General features: G+C 41.0%; 1 protein-coding gene across 1 annotated transcript in view; it reads left to right on the top strand.

Moving 5' to 3' along the window:
* The first annotated feature begins 147 nt into the window (after window positions 1–147).
* DROSHA (drosha ribonuclease III) overlaps window positions 148–15,894 on the top strand; it is a 153,334-nt gene continuing 137,587 nt past the window's right edge. The window contains exons 1-4 of the mRNA XM_004385219.2: window positions 148–277; window positions 4,160–4,224; window positions 6,059–6,892; window positions 11,095–11,187. Of these exons, the coding sequence (XP_004385276.1) occupies window positions 4,205–4,224; window positions 6,059–6,892; window positions 11,095–11,187 (947 nt within the window). The 5' untranslated portion in view covers window positions 148–277; window positions 4,160–4,204. The remainder of the gene's footprint in view (window positions 278–4,159; window positions 4,225–6,058; window positions 6,893–11,094; window positions 11,188–15,894) is intronic.

The raw sequence follows: 15,894 nt of genomic DNA, 5'->3' as shown, positions 1-15,894 counted from the left end.
GAGGACAGAGAGGGGGGGTTGGGGGGCGGGCGCCGGAGGGCTGGACGTAGCCGATTGGCTAAGATGGCCATCGCTCTTGTTGTCGCGCCAATCACCGCGCCCGGGGCGCTGCGGCGAGCCCAGGAGTTTCTCTCCCTTGGCCTTGCTTGCTCAGGTTTGCTATTTAATTCTCTCGGTTTCCTGTTCCGGAGGCGCGGCGGCACCGCTGTCTTGGCTGCTGCAGTGTAAGAGTGGCTTTTCTCTGACGGCGACCCTGCGGCCCGAGAGCCTTTCGTAGGTAAAAGGGACGCCTTGTGGGTGTTGGAAGAGGGCGTGTTTCCGAGTTCCCGTATTGAAACGGGGCCGGAGCCCCGGCCTGGAGAAGAAAGACGCCTGGGAGTTGGGGTCGGGCAGCCCATCCTTAGATTTGTAGATGAGGGCAAAAAGCAACCTGAGGCCCGGATCTCACAAGTGAGATATGAGACCTTTCATTCATTTATGGACCGGAGGCTGTGGGCCAGGCCTGTGGCCGCCCCGGTCTCTGAGGGAAGCGTGACGTGAGCCCCGCATTTACCTCCTGGGGTTCCCAGTCTGGCGGGAGATTGCGAACAGGGGAAATATGCAGTTATGGAGCAGCGGGATGAAGATGACCGGCCTGCAGATTCAACTGGGGAAGAGGAAGTTCTTAATAAAATGTGGACATCCTTTGCAACTTTTTTTTTTTTAAAATCTAGAGTGATGTTCCTAGACTTGTTAACTATTCAAAACACCTCCCTCAGTTTCCCTACTTGCAAACAGCAACCCAAGAATAGGCAGACCTAGAAAATATTTACTTTTCCACTTGCAGTGAATTCCTTGACTTTTGAGTTAAAGTTTGCATCCGCAACACAGCCTGACTATGCCTTTAATAGGTCAATTTCATGATCAACATTTTCTAACTATAGAAATAGTGAGTGTTCAGCTGCTAAACACTGTACAAGAGTGTTACTGATCCTGACTGTTGCCCACGTCTAGATTCAGCACATTTCTTTTGTTTCCCTTATACCTTTTGCATAGCTCTTTTCTTGAGTTCATCATGTTATATCTGTGTGTGTGTGTGTGTTTAAAAACTTACTTGTACAGAGATTCTGAGCTTGAGTCCTGCAGGCTATGTGTCTTTGCCATCTTTGAATTTCCTAGGCCTGGGACTGTGCTCCATGCGTACAGGCTCATTAAATGTTGCATGAATCAGTGAAAAGTCTTGCTCTCTGCCTGGTTTTGCTAATGCAAATTTGTTGTGATATATGTGAAAGGAACATGTACTGTAGCAACGTGGAAACGCATATTCTTGGTGAGATAGCAAACACTTAGTGATCACCTACTGTGGGTAGGATGCTCTGTCAGGGTCTGTGAAAGATACAGAAATGACTGAATCAACCCAAGTCAAGGAACTAATAATCTAGTGGAGGAGTTACACATGTGCATACAAGGCTATAATATGAGGCAGTCTCTGGATACTATAAAAGAAGTAAGTATAGACTAAAAGCAATGGGAGTCTAGAGGAACAACCAAGAAAGGCTTCATGGAGGAGGTGGTATTTGAGATAGGTGGATGCGTAGGAATTCATTGGGCAGAGATGTAGAGTAGGAGATTTTAGAAAGGAGTGGGAGCAAAAAACCAGCTGACTGTAGTACTTGGTATGTTAGGTAGGTGGGAAAATCTGGGGTGATAAGGGCTTTTTGGGGAAGTAATGGACGATAAACCTGGAAGGAGATCATGGGTCCAGATTGTGGAGGCCTTAAGTGCCAACATGGAGTTTGAATTCGATTCTGTTGTTGGTAAGTAGCCTGTGGTAGCAAGATTAGCTGTCTGAGTCCCGGTTTATCTTGAGGGCATTGGACTGAATAATAATCATTGAACATATGATTTGGTGCCTGCAGTGGGCTCAAGCATAACAGTGATTGTGAGGATGGCACAGGACCGGCAGTGTTTCTTTCTGTTGTACGTAGGGTCACCATGAGTCAGAACCGACTCTATGACAGTTAATAACAATATTTATTCTGCACAGTGATGTTGTTAGGTGCCATTGAGCACAGTGATAGATACAGCTAAATCTGAAACTATTTTTATGAGCTTCCTGGAGAAGGACATCATGCTCATTGAAGTAGGGCATCAGTGAAAAGGAGAAAGACCCTCGAGATGGATGGACACAGTGGCTGTAATAATGGGCTCAAGCATAACGATGATTGTGAGGATAGCGAAGGATCAGGAAATGTTTAGTTCTGTTGTACATAGGGTTGCTGTGAGTCGGAACCGACTCGACTGCACCTTACAACAACAGCAACAACAGTGAAGAATGTTTACACCTCCAGAGCTGCATCTGTTTGCTGAAACATCTCAACTGATATTCTGTCACTTCCTGGATCCTTGTTTTTCACCAGTGCCTTCAGTGCAGCTTGGACTTCTTCCTTCAGTACCTGATCATGTGCTACCTCCTGAAGTGATTGAATATCAACCAATTCTTTTTGGTACAGTGACTCTGTAGTCTTTCAGTTTTCTTTTGATGCTTCCTGCATCGTTCATTATTTTTCCCTTAGAATCCTTAAATATTGCAACTTGAGGCTTGACTTTTTTCTTCAGTTCTTTCAGCTTGAGAAATGCCAAGCGTGTTCTTTCTTTTTGGTTTTCTAACTCCAGGTCTTTGCACATTTCATTATAATACTTATTTTGTCATCTTGAACTGCCCTTTGAAATCTTCTGTTCAGCTCTTTTATGTCATCATTTCTTACATTTGCTTTAGCTACTCTATGTTCAAAAGAAAGTTTCAGAGTCTCTTCTAACATCCATTTTGGTCTTTTCTTTCTTTCCTGTCTTATAACCTTCTGTTTTTTTCATGTTTGATGTCCTTGTTGTCATCCCACAACTCGTTTGGTCTTTAGTTGTTAGTGTTCAGTGTGTCAAATCTATTCTTGAAATGGTCTCTAAATTCAGGTGGGATATACTCAAGGTCATATTTTGGCTCTTCTGGACTTGTTTTAATTTTCTTCAGCTTCAACTTGAACTTGTATATGAGCAATTGATGGTGTGTTCCGCCTTGTTCTGACTGATGATATTGAGCTTTTCCCTCATCTCAGATGTAGTTGATTTGTTTCCTGTGTATCCCATCCGGCAGGGTCCACGTGTATAGTTGCTGTTTATGTTGTTGCAAAAAGGTATTTGCAATGAATAAGTTGGTCTGACAAAATTCTATCGTGTGATCTCCTGTGTCATTTCTATCACGTAGGCTATGTTTTCCAACTACCAGTCCTTCTTTGTGTCCAGCTTTCGCATTCCAATCACCAATAATTATCAATGTATCAATGTATTGCACGTTTGATCAATTTCAGACTGCAGAAGTTGGTCAAAATCTTCAATTTCTTCATCTTCGGCCTTAGTGGTTGGTGTGTAAATTTGAATAAGTGTTGTATTAACTGGTGTTCCTTGTAGGCGTATGGATATTATCCTATCACTGACAGCGTTGTACTTTAGGAGAGATCTTGCAATGTTCTCTTTGATGATAAATGAGACACCGTTCCTCTTGAAGTTTTCATTCCCAGGATCGTAGACCATATGATTGGCCAACTCAGAAGGGCCAATACCAGTCCATTTCAGCTCACGAATGCCTAGGATAGCAATGTTTATGTGTTCCATTTAATTTTTGATGACTTGCAGTTTTCCTAGATTCATACTTCATAAATTCCACATTTTGATTATTAATGGATGTTGGCAGCTTTTTCTTCTCATTTTGAGTTGTCACATCAGCAAATGAAGGTCCCAAAAGCTTGACTCATGTCCATGTCATTAAAGTGGATTCTACTTTGAGGTGGCAGCTCTTCCCCAGTCATATTTTGAGTACCTTCCAACCCGAGGGGTTCATCTTCTGGAATTATATCAGAAAATCTTCCGCTGCTGTTCATAAAGTTTTTACTGGCCAGTTTTTTCAGAAGTAGATCATCAGATCCTTCTTCCTAGTCTTTCTTAATTTGGAAGCTCTACTGAAACTTGTCCACCATGGGTGACCCTGCTGGTGTTTGAAATACTAGTGGCATAGCTTCCAGCATCACAGGAATACACAAGCCACCACAGTACAACAAACTGACAGATGAATGGTGGTAGCTGTTTGGAGAACACTTATGTGTATTTTATTCTTTTTGTCCCTTAGAGCTTATGTTCTGTGTGGAAGATGTGAATATCCAGGCAGTACAACATGATGCAAGGCAATACATGGTGAGTAATGGCAGTAGCTTGAAAGAATGCAGAGAGGAGCAAACACAGGAGCTGAGCCATAGCAGGTTGAATGGCTTTAGATCTATGAAGAGTGAGGGAAATGTGTTCATTCTTTCAACATTTGGCCATGTACATGGCTAGGAACCCAACCAGACCAGTTAATGGGACATCCTGGAGCCCTGCTCTGACAGAACTTGTAGTCCTGAGGTGCAGCCCAATTTTAAAGATAGAATTACGTAATCATCTGGTGTATTACATTATTGTAGAAACTGCCAAGAAGAAGCAGAGTGTCTTGAGAGCAGGGAACCCAACGAAGGCCGTGGGGATGGTTATGGTGGTTGTGGAAAGGCCAGCAAAGATGTTATTGTATTAGCCAGATAAGAGATGGTGGTGTGAAATGGATGAATTCAAGAAATGTTTATGAAGGAGAAAGAATGGGAATTTAAAAATAATTAGGAAGGTAAGGGAGGAAAAGTTGTCAAGTGTTTATGACTTGAGGACCTGGGTGAAACATGGTGTCATTTATTGAGATAGGTAAAGTAGAAAAGGAGCAAGTGTTGTCTTGGAGGAAAAGGTCATTCATTCCCTTCAGGATATGTTACGTTGAATTTGGGAGTTGGTGAGACATTGGAGAGGGGTCTGGTAGCAATTGGCAACATGGATCTGGAGCTCAAAAGTTGACAGCTGGAGATGTTACTTTGGGAGTTACTGACAGATGGGTGGTAATTGAAGTAACACAGGTGGGTAGGATCACGCTGGATGAGAGAGGGAGCTTAGTGCCCAGGCTGGACCCCTAAGGAGTACCAGATGTTTGAAGGCCCCATATCAGTCGGAGGAGCTTTCATAGGATACTGCCAGGAGGAACAGCCAGAGAGATAGAGGACACAGGAGGGTATTGTGTCAGGAAGTCAAGGAAGAGTGCTCAAGAGAGAAGGATCAAGTGGACAGAATGCTGGGTGACGTAAATGGTTCAGCACTCAACTACTAGCCGGAAGGTTGGTGGTTTGAACCCACCTAGAGGTGCCTTGGAAGACAGGCTGGCAATCTGTTTCTGAAAGATCACAGCCTTAGAAACCCTGTGGAGCAGTTCTACTCTGCACACATGGGGTCGCCATGAGTCAGAATCTAGTTGGCGGCAACTAACAACAACAGGTTTGCAGAATTGGTACAGCAATTTGAGAGTTATCTTCTGATGGTTTTTGTGTTTGCAGTTTGGCAGGAGGCAAGATTATTTGTTGAAAGTGAAGAGGGAACGAGATCTTGAGAAGGATGCTGAAGGTATGCGGTAGTTATGATGGATAGTTAGGAGAGTAACCTGGCTAGAGAAGTGTTCCAGGTTGAGGGCCAGGTGGAACTCAGTGACTATGAAGTTATGGGGGCACCAATCTGTCCAAGTGGGTGTTTTTCTACAGTACCACTTTCTGGTCAGCATACAGAAAATGAATAGTCAGGTTCTTCTAAGGTTAGGGTATGGCCAGGCTCTTGTGACTAAAACCGTGGGGTGAGTGGACAGGATGACACAGTGAGGTCAGTAATGGGGAACTGGAGCAGAATGTGACAGCAAGTTGAAAGGTGGGATGCTGGATTCATGATTTTTGAGATGGAGCAGCTTTCAGGAATGACAGAGTCCAGGGGCTGACCGTGGCAGTGGGCTGGGGAAGAATATTGGTCATGAGGAATTTCACATATCACCTAAACCCAGGGTTAGATCGTGGAATATTCCAGCAACCTGACTAAGGGGTCTGTCAGTTGGTCATCAGGATGGCCAGGGATTATACAGTGAGTTTTTTTTTTTTTTTTTTTAACTTTTCCCCTTTTCTTCCCTCCAACAAAGCCATAGAATGTCATTCCACCCAGGACGGGGGTGTCCCCGAGGGCGAGGAGGACATGGAGCCAGACCCTCAGCACCAGCCTTCAGACCGCAAAATCTGAGACTGCTTCACCCTCAGCAGCCTCCTGTGCAATATCAATATGAGCCACCAAGTGCTCCTTCCACCACTTTCTCAAACTCTCCAGCCCCCAATTTCCTGCCTCCACGCCCAGACTTTGTACCCTTCCCTCCACCTATTCCTCCGTCAGCACAAGGCCCTATTCCCCCCTGTCCGATCAGACCCCCTTTCGCCAACCACCAAATGAGGCACCCTTTCCCTGTACCTCCCTGCTTTCCTCCCATGCCACCCCCGATGCCCTGTCCCAATAACCCCCCCGTCCCTGGAGCACCTCCCGGACAAAGCACTTTCCCCTTCATGATGCCCCCTCCTTCCATGCCTCACCCCCCACCCCCTCCAGTCATGCCACAGCAGGTTAATTATCAGTACCCTCCAGGATACTCGCATCACAATTTCCCACCTCCCAATTTCAATAGTTTCCAGAACAACACCAGTTCTTTCCCCCCCAGTGCTAGTAACAGCAATAGCCCTCATTTTAGGCATCTCCCTCCATACCCACTGACAAAGACCCCCAGTGAGAGAAGGTCTCCAGAAAGGCTCAAGCACTACGACGATCACAGGCACCGCGATCACAGTCACGGGCGTGGCGAGAGGCATCGGTCCCTGGATCGGCGGGAGCGAGGCCGCAGTCCTGACAGGAGAAGACAAGACAGCCGCTACAGATCTGATTACGACCGAGGAAGAACACCCTCTCGCCACCGAAGCTATGAGCGGAGCAGGTAAAAGGATGGGTGGAGTTCTTTAATGAACTGCAGAGGCCCAGACACAGTCAACGTCCATTCATTGGCACACAAACCCAAAAGGTCCAGAAGTGCATTTTGTTTTATAAAAGAAAAAGTAATGCATACTTTGTACTCTGTTTTAAAGAGGAAGAGACAACCAGTAAATAAGTAAGCATATCAAAAAAGCTGCTCTTGAAAAGCTTTCCAAAATTATCAGTAGATTTTTCCTAGTGAATATAAATCTGTTACTCTGTATAATACAGTTGATGTTCTTAATGATGATCCTTTGACATGAAAAATATTATGGTGTCTTTGGGGGTTATCAGAGATTTAATTATGTTCCGTATGATCGTCATGCCAGGTTACAGTGTTTGAGTTCTTTTGGAATTGGTCATCTGTATGTGTTATCAATCAGGATTTAAGCTAACTAGTAGGTAACAAGCAGAGCTTGCTTTTTAACATTTAGGATAAATGGAAGTTTATTGTATCTTGTTGCCATCTTGCAGTTTCTTTGTAAAATGAAATAAGAATAGTTATAAATTATCAAACTTATAGTTTCAAAATAACTTTTAATCTAATTTTGTTGCATTTGAAACATCTTCATACTGAAGAAAGTTGTGTATTTAGAACTGTTTCATTCCAGGTTACATTTCTGTTTTTAAAAGACCAAAAAAGGAAATCAAACCCACTGCCATTGAGTCTGTTTGACTCATAGTGACCCTATAGGACAGAGTAGAACTGCCCCATAGGGCTTCCAAAGCTGTAAATCTTTACAGAAGCCGACTGCCACATCTTTCTTCCATGGAGTGGCAGATGCATTCGAACTACTGGCCTTTTGGTTCACAGCCGAGCTTTTTAACCACTGCACCACCAAGGCTCCCTCAAAAGACCAAACATCTGTAAAAAGAGAAATAAGGTTTCAAGCAGACTTTCTTAAAGTGATTTATAGATGGGCTTCTAGAATGTTCTGAAATTATATGCAAAATTCTATGTGTATGTATTTCTATAAGAAATCTGTAGTAGATTCTCAAAGAGGTGGGAATGACTTATTTCAAAAGGCTGAGAACCACTGGTCTAGGCAGATAATTGCACTAATATTTATTTGTACTTTTGGGAGCTCTTTGTGTAGTATTTGTGGTTTTCTCGTTGTCACACTAGTAATGGTGCTTCTCTTTCTTTCTCTTATGGTGTGTTTACTTTCATTGTCCTGTGGAGCTTTTATGGCATAATTCTTCAGGCTCCCCAAACCAGGTCACTTTATTCCATGAGTTTGTAGAGAGCTGGTCTTACCTCCTATCGTTACTCCATAACGGATTATAGGAATCAGTTCACGTTTTGGTTTCCACATTTTTCTGATGGTTCTGCTGGTTTCATTCTGACTGAACATTTTGCCAGTAAATGGTAGTGGCTGGCCACTTTCTGACCTGAAGAGAGTGACCAGTGCTTGGAAGATTTGGAAGGAAAATGTGTTGTCTCTCTCTGAAGCCCCAGTGGATTGTAGACGGAAACATGTTTCCTGTACATTGTTGTTAGGTGCTATTGAGTTGATTCCGACTCAGAGCCACCCTATAGGACAGAATAGCACTGCCCCATAGAGTTTCCAAGGCTGTAATCTTACAGGGTCGCTCTAAGTCGGAATCAACTCGATGGCAACGGGTTTGGTTTTTCTGTTTTAATCTTTGTGGAAGCCCACTGCCACATCTTTCTCGTGCAGCGCGGCTGGTGGGTTTGAACTGCCGACCTTTTGGTTAGCAGCTGAGCACTTCACCACAAGCCACCAGGGCTCCTTCTCTGAAAGATCACAGCCATTGAAAATCCTGTGGAGTGCAGTTCTCTGAAATGCGAGAGGTCGCCCTAAGTTGGAATTGACTTTACAGCAGCTGGTTTGGTTTTCGTTTTGGGTCTTAGGTGGTGTTAGAGTCATCTGTCTTACGTGGAATAGTACTGTGAAATAAACATGGGATGTATGAGGTCCTAGTATAACTTCTAGAAGTATATTGGAAAGAAACAGAAAAATCACAGATTTGTATGAGAGATTGTGTTAAGTTTATGTAAATTCTGTAGCCTTTTCTCTGGCTACTTCTCCCCTTCTTGGAGTAAACGAGTCTACCCTTTTTCAAACTCCACCTTCTTCCTTTTTCTCTCCCCCCCCAAAATGGGGTTGAATAGGAGTTACAAGATTGTTTTAGGGTCAGCAGTTTCTAGAAAAGATTTGTGGGGAGATGGATGTATGTATTTGTTTTCATGAAAGATTGAAGTTACTCTAGGGAGTGAGAAAAGAAACGGCTGCAAGCTCTTTTGCATGTAGTAAGGGAGAGGGCAGTGGGGCTTCACAGAGCCGGTATTGCTACTGTGCAGTAATCCCCATAGCTGTCCTGCTGACGGTAAAAAGCACAGCCAGGGGAGAGATCCCATTATGTGACCTAAGGAATATCCTAATTGCAAACAAGGAAGAGACTTTAGAAAAGTGGCCCAAACATTGTTTTTCTTGTTTTAAATGAGTTCATCCATAGAGCGCTACTGTCAAGTGATTTATATCCAAACTGGTATTTACAATTAATAATCACTCAGAGATAGCAATCACTATCATAAGTGCTATTCTTAAATGCAAGATTCTATTGGCTAAATGTTAAAAAAACAAACAAAAATTAGAAATACTATTTAATTAGAGCTTTTATTTGCAAACAGGCAATTATTCTTTTCAGCAGCTATGCCATTACCAGTTACATTATATCTTTGACACGTGGCACTCTTCACTAATTTCTATAATTGGAATTTAGTGCCTAAAAGTAAACTATTATTTTAGAACCATATCAGTCAAAAAATATAAAATCTTGAGCTCTGGCTGCTTTATTTTAGGCAGCTGGTATTTACCTGAGGATTGCGTATATATCAAAAGCATATATTCAAAGGAAATCTTTCTTGGGGGAAGATCTTTTAAGTGAAGAAAACAATCTTTGTTTTAACATCTAAGCAATCACTGATCTCTTATCAGTTTTGTAAGTTTTGACTTCAGTTTATTACATTTTTGTATATTTAACTATGTGTTGTTGCGTGCCATCGGGTCGATTCCAACTCATAATCAGAAAACCCCAAAAATATCCCCTGAAGTCTTCGTTAAATGAAACAATAAACCCTAAAAACCAAACCCATTGCCCTCGAGTTGATTCCGACTCATAGCAACCCTATGTGACAGAGTAGAACTGCCCCATAGGGTTTCTAAGGCTGTAATCTTTACAGGAGCAGATCATTAGGCCTTTTCCTCTGAGGAGCAGCTAGCTGATGGGTTCTAGCCACCGACCTTTTGGTTAGCAACCAAGCGCTTAACCATGTGCCACCAGGTTTCCTTTTGGATTGGAGAATATTTTTAAGTTCAGACATTTTATAGTTTTCTTCCTGGACTCAGGCTAATATAACTTTTTTTTTTTTTTTTTTATTCTAAGATTGGGTGGTTAAAATTTCCTTAGATTTGTAGTTCTGATTCAAACACAGTGGAGTTGGATTGTTTACTATTTGTACCTACTAAATAGACTCATAAGTTTTTATCATTATTATTAAATTTCATTTTTGCATTGGAACATTTTAAAAGTCTTTCATTCTGTTTTTACAGTGGGTAAATCCAGCATCTCCATTTTGAGTTTTTTGTTTTTTTTTTCAGATGAAGACAGCATTTAAAAGTAGTTTAAATCTATGTCTGTGGTTGCATGGCAGGTTAGTAATGTTAGAGCTGCAACTCGGGCCTAAAAATTCAGAGCCCTTTTATTATACAACCCTGTACTCATCTTTCCTTTGAAAGCTTGATAATTTGCATTGATTTGATGGGTGAAATTGAAAGTTTTCTAGAAATCACTAGGCAGTAGAAATCTTTAAAGTTTTCTCTGTAGATTAAATAACCAAGGATTGTCTGCTTGGAAGGTTTTGAGAGAAGATTATGATAAAATTCCCTCTATTGCTTAGCATCAAATATGACTTCTTTCTTTAAAGAAAATAGCAAAAAGTATACAAATAAGTTAACTTCTGTGAAGTGAAAAGCTCTTTTATCCTCTGATAAATTAAGGATGAATAAAAATGTCCATGGTGAATAGTGCCTGAGAAATTCTGAGGTGAAGTCCATTTATTTAGAAGATTAATTCAGTGAAAAGAGATGGCGTTTTTGAGTCTTTCTGTTGAAAACAGCTCTGTGTATTAATTCCTTTAAGAGAGCGGGAACGGGAGAGACACAGGCATCGGGACAGCCGAAGATCACCATCTTTGGAAAGGCCCTACAAAAAAGAGTATAAGAGATCTGGAAGGTAAGCAAGGAGTTGGCACTGAAAAAAGTGATAGGCTATCCCAGTTGTGTTGGACTATCTCTTTGAATTCAGATTTTGTGTTTGTGTATCAGCCAAGTCTTTATAGTAGCCTAGAGTTTATCCAAATGCTAAAACAGCCAGTGACTTAAATACTTTTACCGTTAAGATGTATTGATCATGTATGAGGACACTTTTGACAAATTTCCCAAAACCAGAAGTCATATGGGCCACTTTTTCTGACTACACTGCTATAAAGCTATACAATAATAATTCATGTTATTAAAAAAAAGAGGAAATAAATAATTATGTTCTTAAATTTACTTGTTCCAGAAGAAAACAAAATTGCAATTGCACTATTTAGAAAAATGACAGAGAGATTACTATACACCAAAATTTATAGGATGTGAACAATTCTATATCCAGAAGTAAAATTCATGGTCTTACATAATGAATTGTGAGGATGGTGCAGGACCAGGCAGTTTTGTTCTGCCATACATAGGGTTGCTCTGAGTCAGAACTGACTTGATGGAATCTAACAACAAGAGCAACACTCTAGAGTCTAAAAGATTTAGGATCAGTTACTATTTTCCCAACTTTGTTATTTGGCAAAGTTATCTAACCTTTCTAAACATCAGTGTCTTTGTCTGTAAAATAAGGACAGTTATGTAGGGTCATTGAGATAATACATGTAAAACACTTAGAACTGGGCCCAAAGTAAATGCTAAATAAATTATATTTATGTATATATAAAATTAGGAGCCCTGTTGGTGCAGTGGTGTCTTAGTCATCTAGTGCTGCCATAACAGAAATACCACAAGTGGATGGTTTTAATGAAGAGAAATTTATTTCCTCACAGTTAAAGTAGGCTAAAAGTCCAAATTCAGGGTGTCAGATCCAGGGGAAGGCTTCTTCTGTCAGCCTTCTTCTCTTTGGTGTCCCCCTGGACTAGGAGATTCTCTGCGCAGGAACCCCAGTCCAAAGGATGCGCTCTGCTCCCTGCACTGCCTTCTTGATGGTATCAGGTCGCCCTGTCTCTCTGCTTACTTCTGTCTTTCATATCTCAAGACATTGCCTCAGGACACAATCCAGTCTTATAGATCAGGTCCTGCCTTACTAACACAACTGCCACCCATCCTCCCTCATTAACATAGTGACAGGTTTACAACATACAGGAAAATCACACAGTACCAGGACTCATGGCCTAGCCAAACTGATAGACACATTTTTGGGGGACATAATTCAAACCATGACAAGTGGTTAAGCGCTTGGCTGCTAACCAAAAGGTTGGTGGTTCGAACCCACCCAGCGGCTCCGTGGGAGAAAAGGCCTGGTGATCTGCTCCCATAAAGCTTCCAAAACAAAACCAAACCTGTTGCCGGAATAGTCTCATAGCAACCCTATAGTAGAACTGCCTCTTAGGGTTTCCAAGGCTATAATCTTTACGGAAGCAATTGTCACATCTTTCTCCTGCAGAGCAGCTGGTGAGTTCAAACTGCCCACCTCTCTGGTTAGCAACCAAGCAGGTAACCACTGTGCCACCAGGGCTCCTTCCATAAAGATTAAACCCTGGGAAACTCTATGGGGTGGTTCTTCTCTGTCACATGGAGTGACTATGAGTCCGAATCGACTTCACGACACCTAACAAACACCAATACGTATATAATTATTACCTGAGCATTGGCTCTAGAAATCAGTAGAGTGTAAGAAAAGCAGAAAAAAGGGATTGAAAGGTAAAAGAGATGAATGAAATAGAAATCAGAACTATAGCAATATAACAGTATTTGTAAATAAATGCAAGGCTTGGTTCTTTGAAAAGGTCAATACGAGATAAAAAGTGGCAAATCTAATCAAGAATAGGAAAACATTTCATTAGGTATAAGAAAGAATGTATCATTACAGGAATGAAGATTTTAAAATGATAAACTGTTGATATAAGTACAGATACTTGATTTAAAAAATTTAAAAACTTTGATTAGATGAGTTGATTTCTAGGAAAACAAAAATTGTAAGCTTTATACAAGAAGCAGAGCATTTTAATAGGCCAGTAACCATGGAAGAAATTGAAAAAGTTTAACTTGAACCACCTCCTCAAAAGTTTTAAACTGTTCTGTAACACTGAGGAAGATGGAAGGGTAACCTCTCAACCCATGATGTAATACCAGGAAAACTCAGATGAAAACCGAACCAAGGAAAAGAAAACTACAAAACAATCTCCCTTATGAATATGGATATAAAAATACTAATTAGACTACTAGCAGTTGTTTTCAGTAGAGTGTTAAAGTAACTGTAATTGTTTATATCAAAGTCTAGTGTTATCTCAGTAGCTGCCTAATAGGTATTTAATAAATCCCAGCATTCATTTATGAGTAAAAACATTAGTAAACTAGGAACACGAGCAGATTTCTGTAACATGATGAAGAACAGTATCTCATGATGAACATGTTGGAAACTATTTCAAGAACAGCCATATTTAGTGTTGAAACCTTAGAGGTCTTTGCATACAAGCTGGGAAAAAGACAAGGAGGCTGCAATGTCTATCAGTATTACCTAGCATCCTTATGATTCAGTCATTGAGTGAATTATGAACCTTGCACGTTCTTGTGTGTCACAGGCATTGTACTGGTGTGGGTAAGATTGGTTAACAAAGAGTCCCCACTTTACAGGAAATGTTAAGTGCTTTGTTAGGGAAATTAAATGTTGCCCTGGGAACACACAGCAGTGAAAAACCCAGTCTAGGGTAGTTATAGACAAAATGACATTTTATGGATACCTGAAGTGTGAGTAGGGAGGGAGGCTGGTGAGGGAAGAGAGAACAGCATGTGTGAAGGTTGCGATGTGGAGAAATGCTCTGAGAGGGTCAAGTATGGAGATGAGGAAATTGGGAGATTTCTGTAGTAATCCATGAGAGAAATGACAGTGGTGATGGAGAAAGACGTATTTGGGAAACATTTATGAGATAGAATCAGTAGGACTTGATAACTGATCTTTAGTGTTAGGAGAGAGGGAAGAAGAGTTGAGAGTGATCACCTGAGATCTGGTGTTTCCCACTGAGGATGGGGGCAAGAAAGAGGCAGGGGGATGACTTCAGTTTTGGCCTTGTTGAGCTTGAGAATCTGTGAGACAACAGATGGGCTTGTATGATAGTCAATTGGTTGTACAGGTGCAAAGTTCAGAAAAGAGATCCAAGCTGGAAACACCAACACCGTGGAATTAGATGAGATTAACTAGGAAGAGTTTGATCAGTGAGAAGAGGGCCTGAGAGAGGAGGACAGGAGACAGGAGTCTGTTGAGGATCTGTTTGAGGTTGATGGTTTTTAATTTAAAATGCTGAAAATCTCCTTGGTCTAGTGGTTTCTTTTTCATTGCCTGTAGCTTGTGGAGTAAACAAAGACTTGGATTCTTTGAGTTCTAACCAATGCAGTGGATGAGGAAACAAAAATTAAGAGGTATACATATTGTAAAGGAGGACAGTTAGGAATCCAATAGCTTACTCTTTTGAGGTAAATACCCATGACACTTATCTAAAAAAAAGATGCTTTTGAAATGCTCCTCTCATAGCGTTAAAAAAAAAAAACAACTAATTGATGTTCACAGCATACAGCCCTAACGATCTGTTATCCAAGATGGGTGAGGATGTCTTTTGGCTGTGTTTCTTGATAACAGTAAATAGTTAAACATTTGCTCGGATTTTTAGAATATGCCAAAATGTCTGTGTCAAATACCATATTAGCATTTAACTCCCACTTACTTGTTTGTTTTGTGCTATTGGGCAAGTGACATAATCTCCAGGACAGTTTCCTCCTCTGGAAGGATGTCAATAGCTGCCTCATAGGGTTCTCGTAAGGATTCAGTGTGAGAATGTCAGTAAAGTGCCTTGCAGAGTGTCAGGCTCATGTTAAGAACCAAAAACGTCTGGGAGCTATGAGATGCTATTAATATTAACATTAATGCTGAAAATATTAACAGAAAATTCAAGAGAATCAGCTAAGAAACTATGAGAACTTTACCTGCTAGAGCAGGGCAGAGGCTGAGGGGCCAGAGAGAGACGTGCCTGTGGGCGCGGCTGAGAAGAGGCTGTCCTGATGGAAGAAATGTGTCCTGATTGTTCCTGAACCTGGACTGTAACCTGTTACTTCCCTAGTAAACTCCATAATTGTGGGAAAGATAATAAGTAAATAAACTACGAGAACTTGCTCATTAAAGTAGATAGTTAGAAAATAAACATACCAAAATTAATAGCCTTCGTAAATACCAGGAATAATTAATTAGAAAATGCAATGGGGAAAAAAATATATTCACTACAGAAGATTTAAAATATCTTGAAACTTAACAAACAAATGTAGGACCAATAGGAAGAAAACTATAAAACATAGCTGACAGGCAAAGAAGGTGATGTACATGAATGGAGGGCATGCCATAGTCCTGCAGTGGAAGACCATGTTGTAAAAATACTGGTTTTCTTCAAAGCAATCTGTAAGTTTAATGTAGCGTCAGTTGAGATACTGGTTTTAGAACTTCATAATGAGTCTTAAGTTCCTCTTTGGAGTTGAAGTTCAAATAATCAAGAAAGACAGAAATGCAAGGATACTTTCACTGGTACTATCAAACTATTCTGTAGATATATGATAGTTAAAATAATGTGATATGGGTATAAATAGCTGGATAAATGAAACAAAAATCCGGAAGCATTCAGGTATATATAAAAGT

This window comes from Trichechus manatus, unplaced genomic scaffold (genome assembly GCF_000243295.1).
Source record: "Trichechus manatus latirostris isolate Lorelei unplaced genomic scaffold, TriManLat1.0 scaffold00135, whole genome shotgun sequence".
Lineage (NCBI taxonomy): Eukaryota > Metazoa > Chordata > Mammalia > Sirenia > Trichechidae > Trichechus > Trichechus manatus.
Note: the sequence above shows the minus strand (reverse complement) of the source record. Positions and strands in the feature narration are given on the sequence as shown.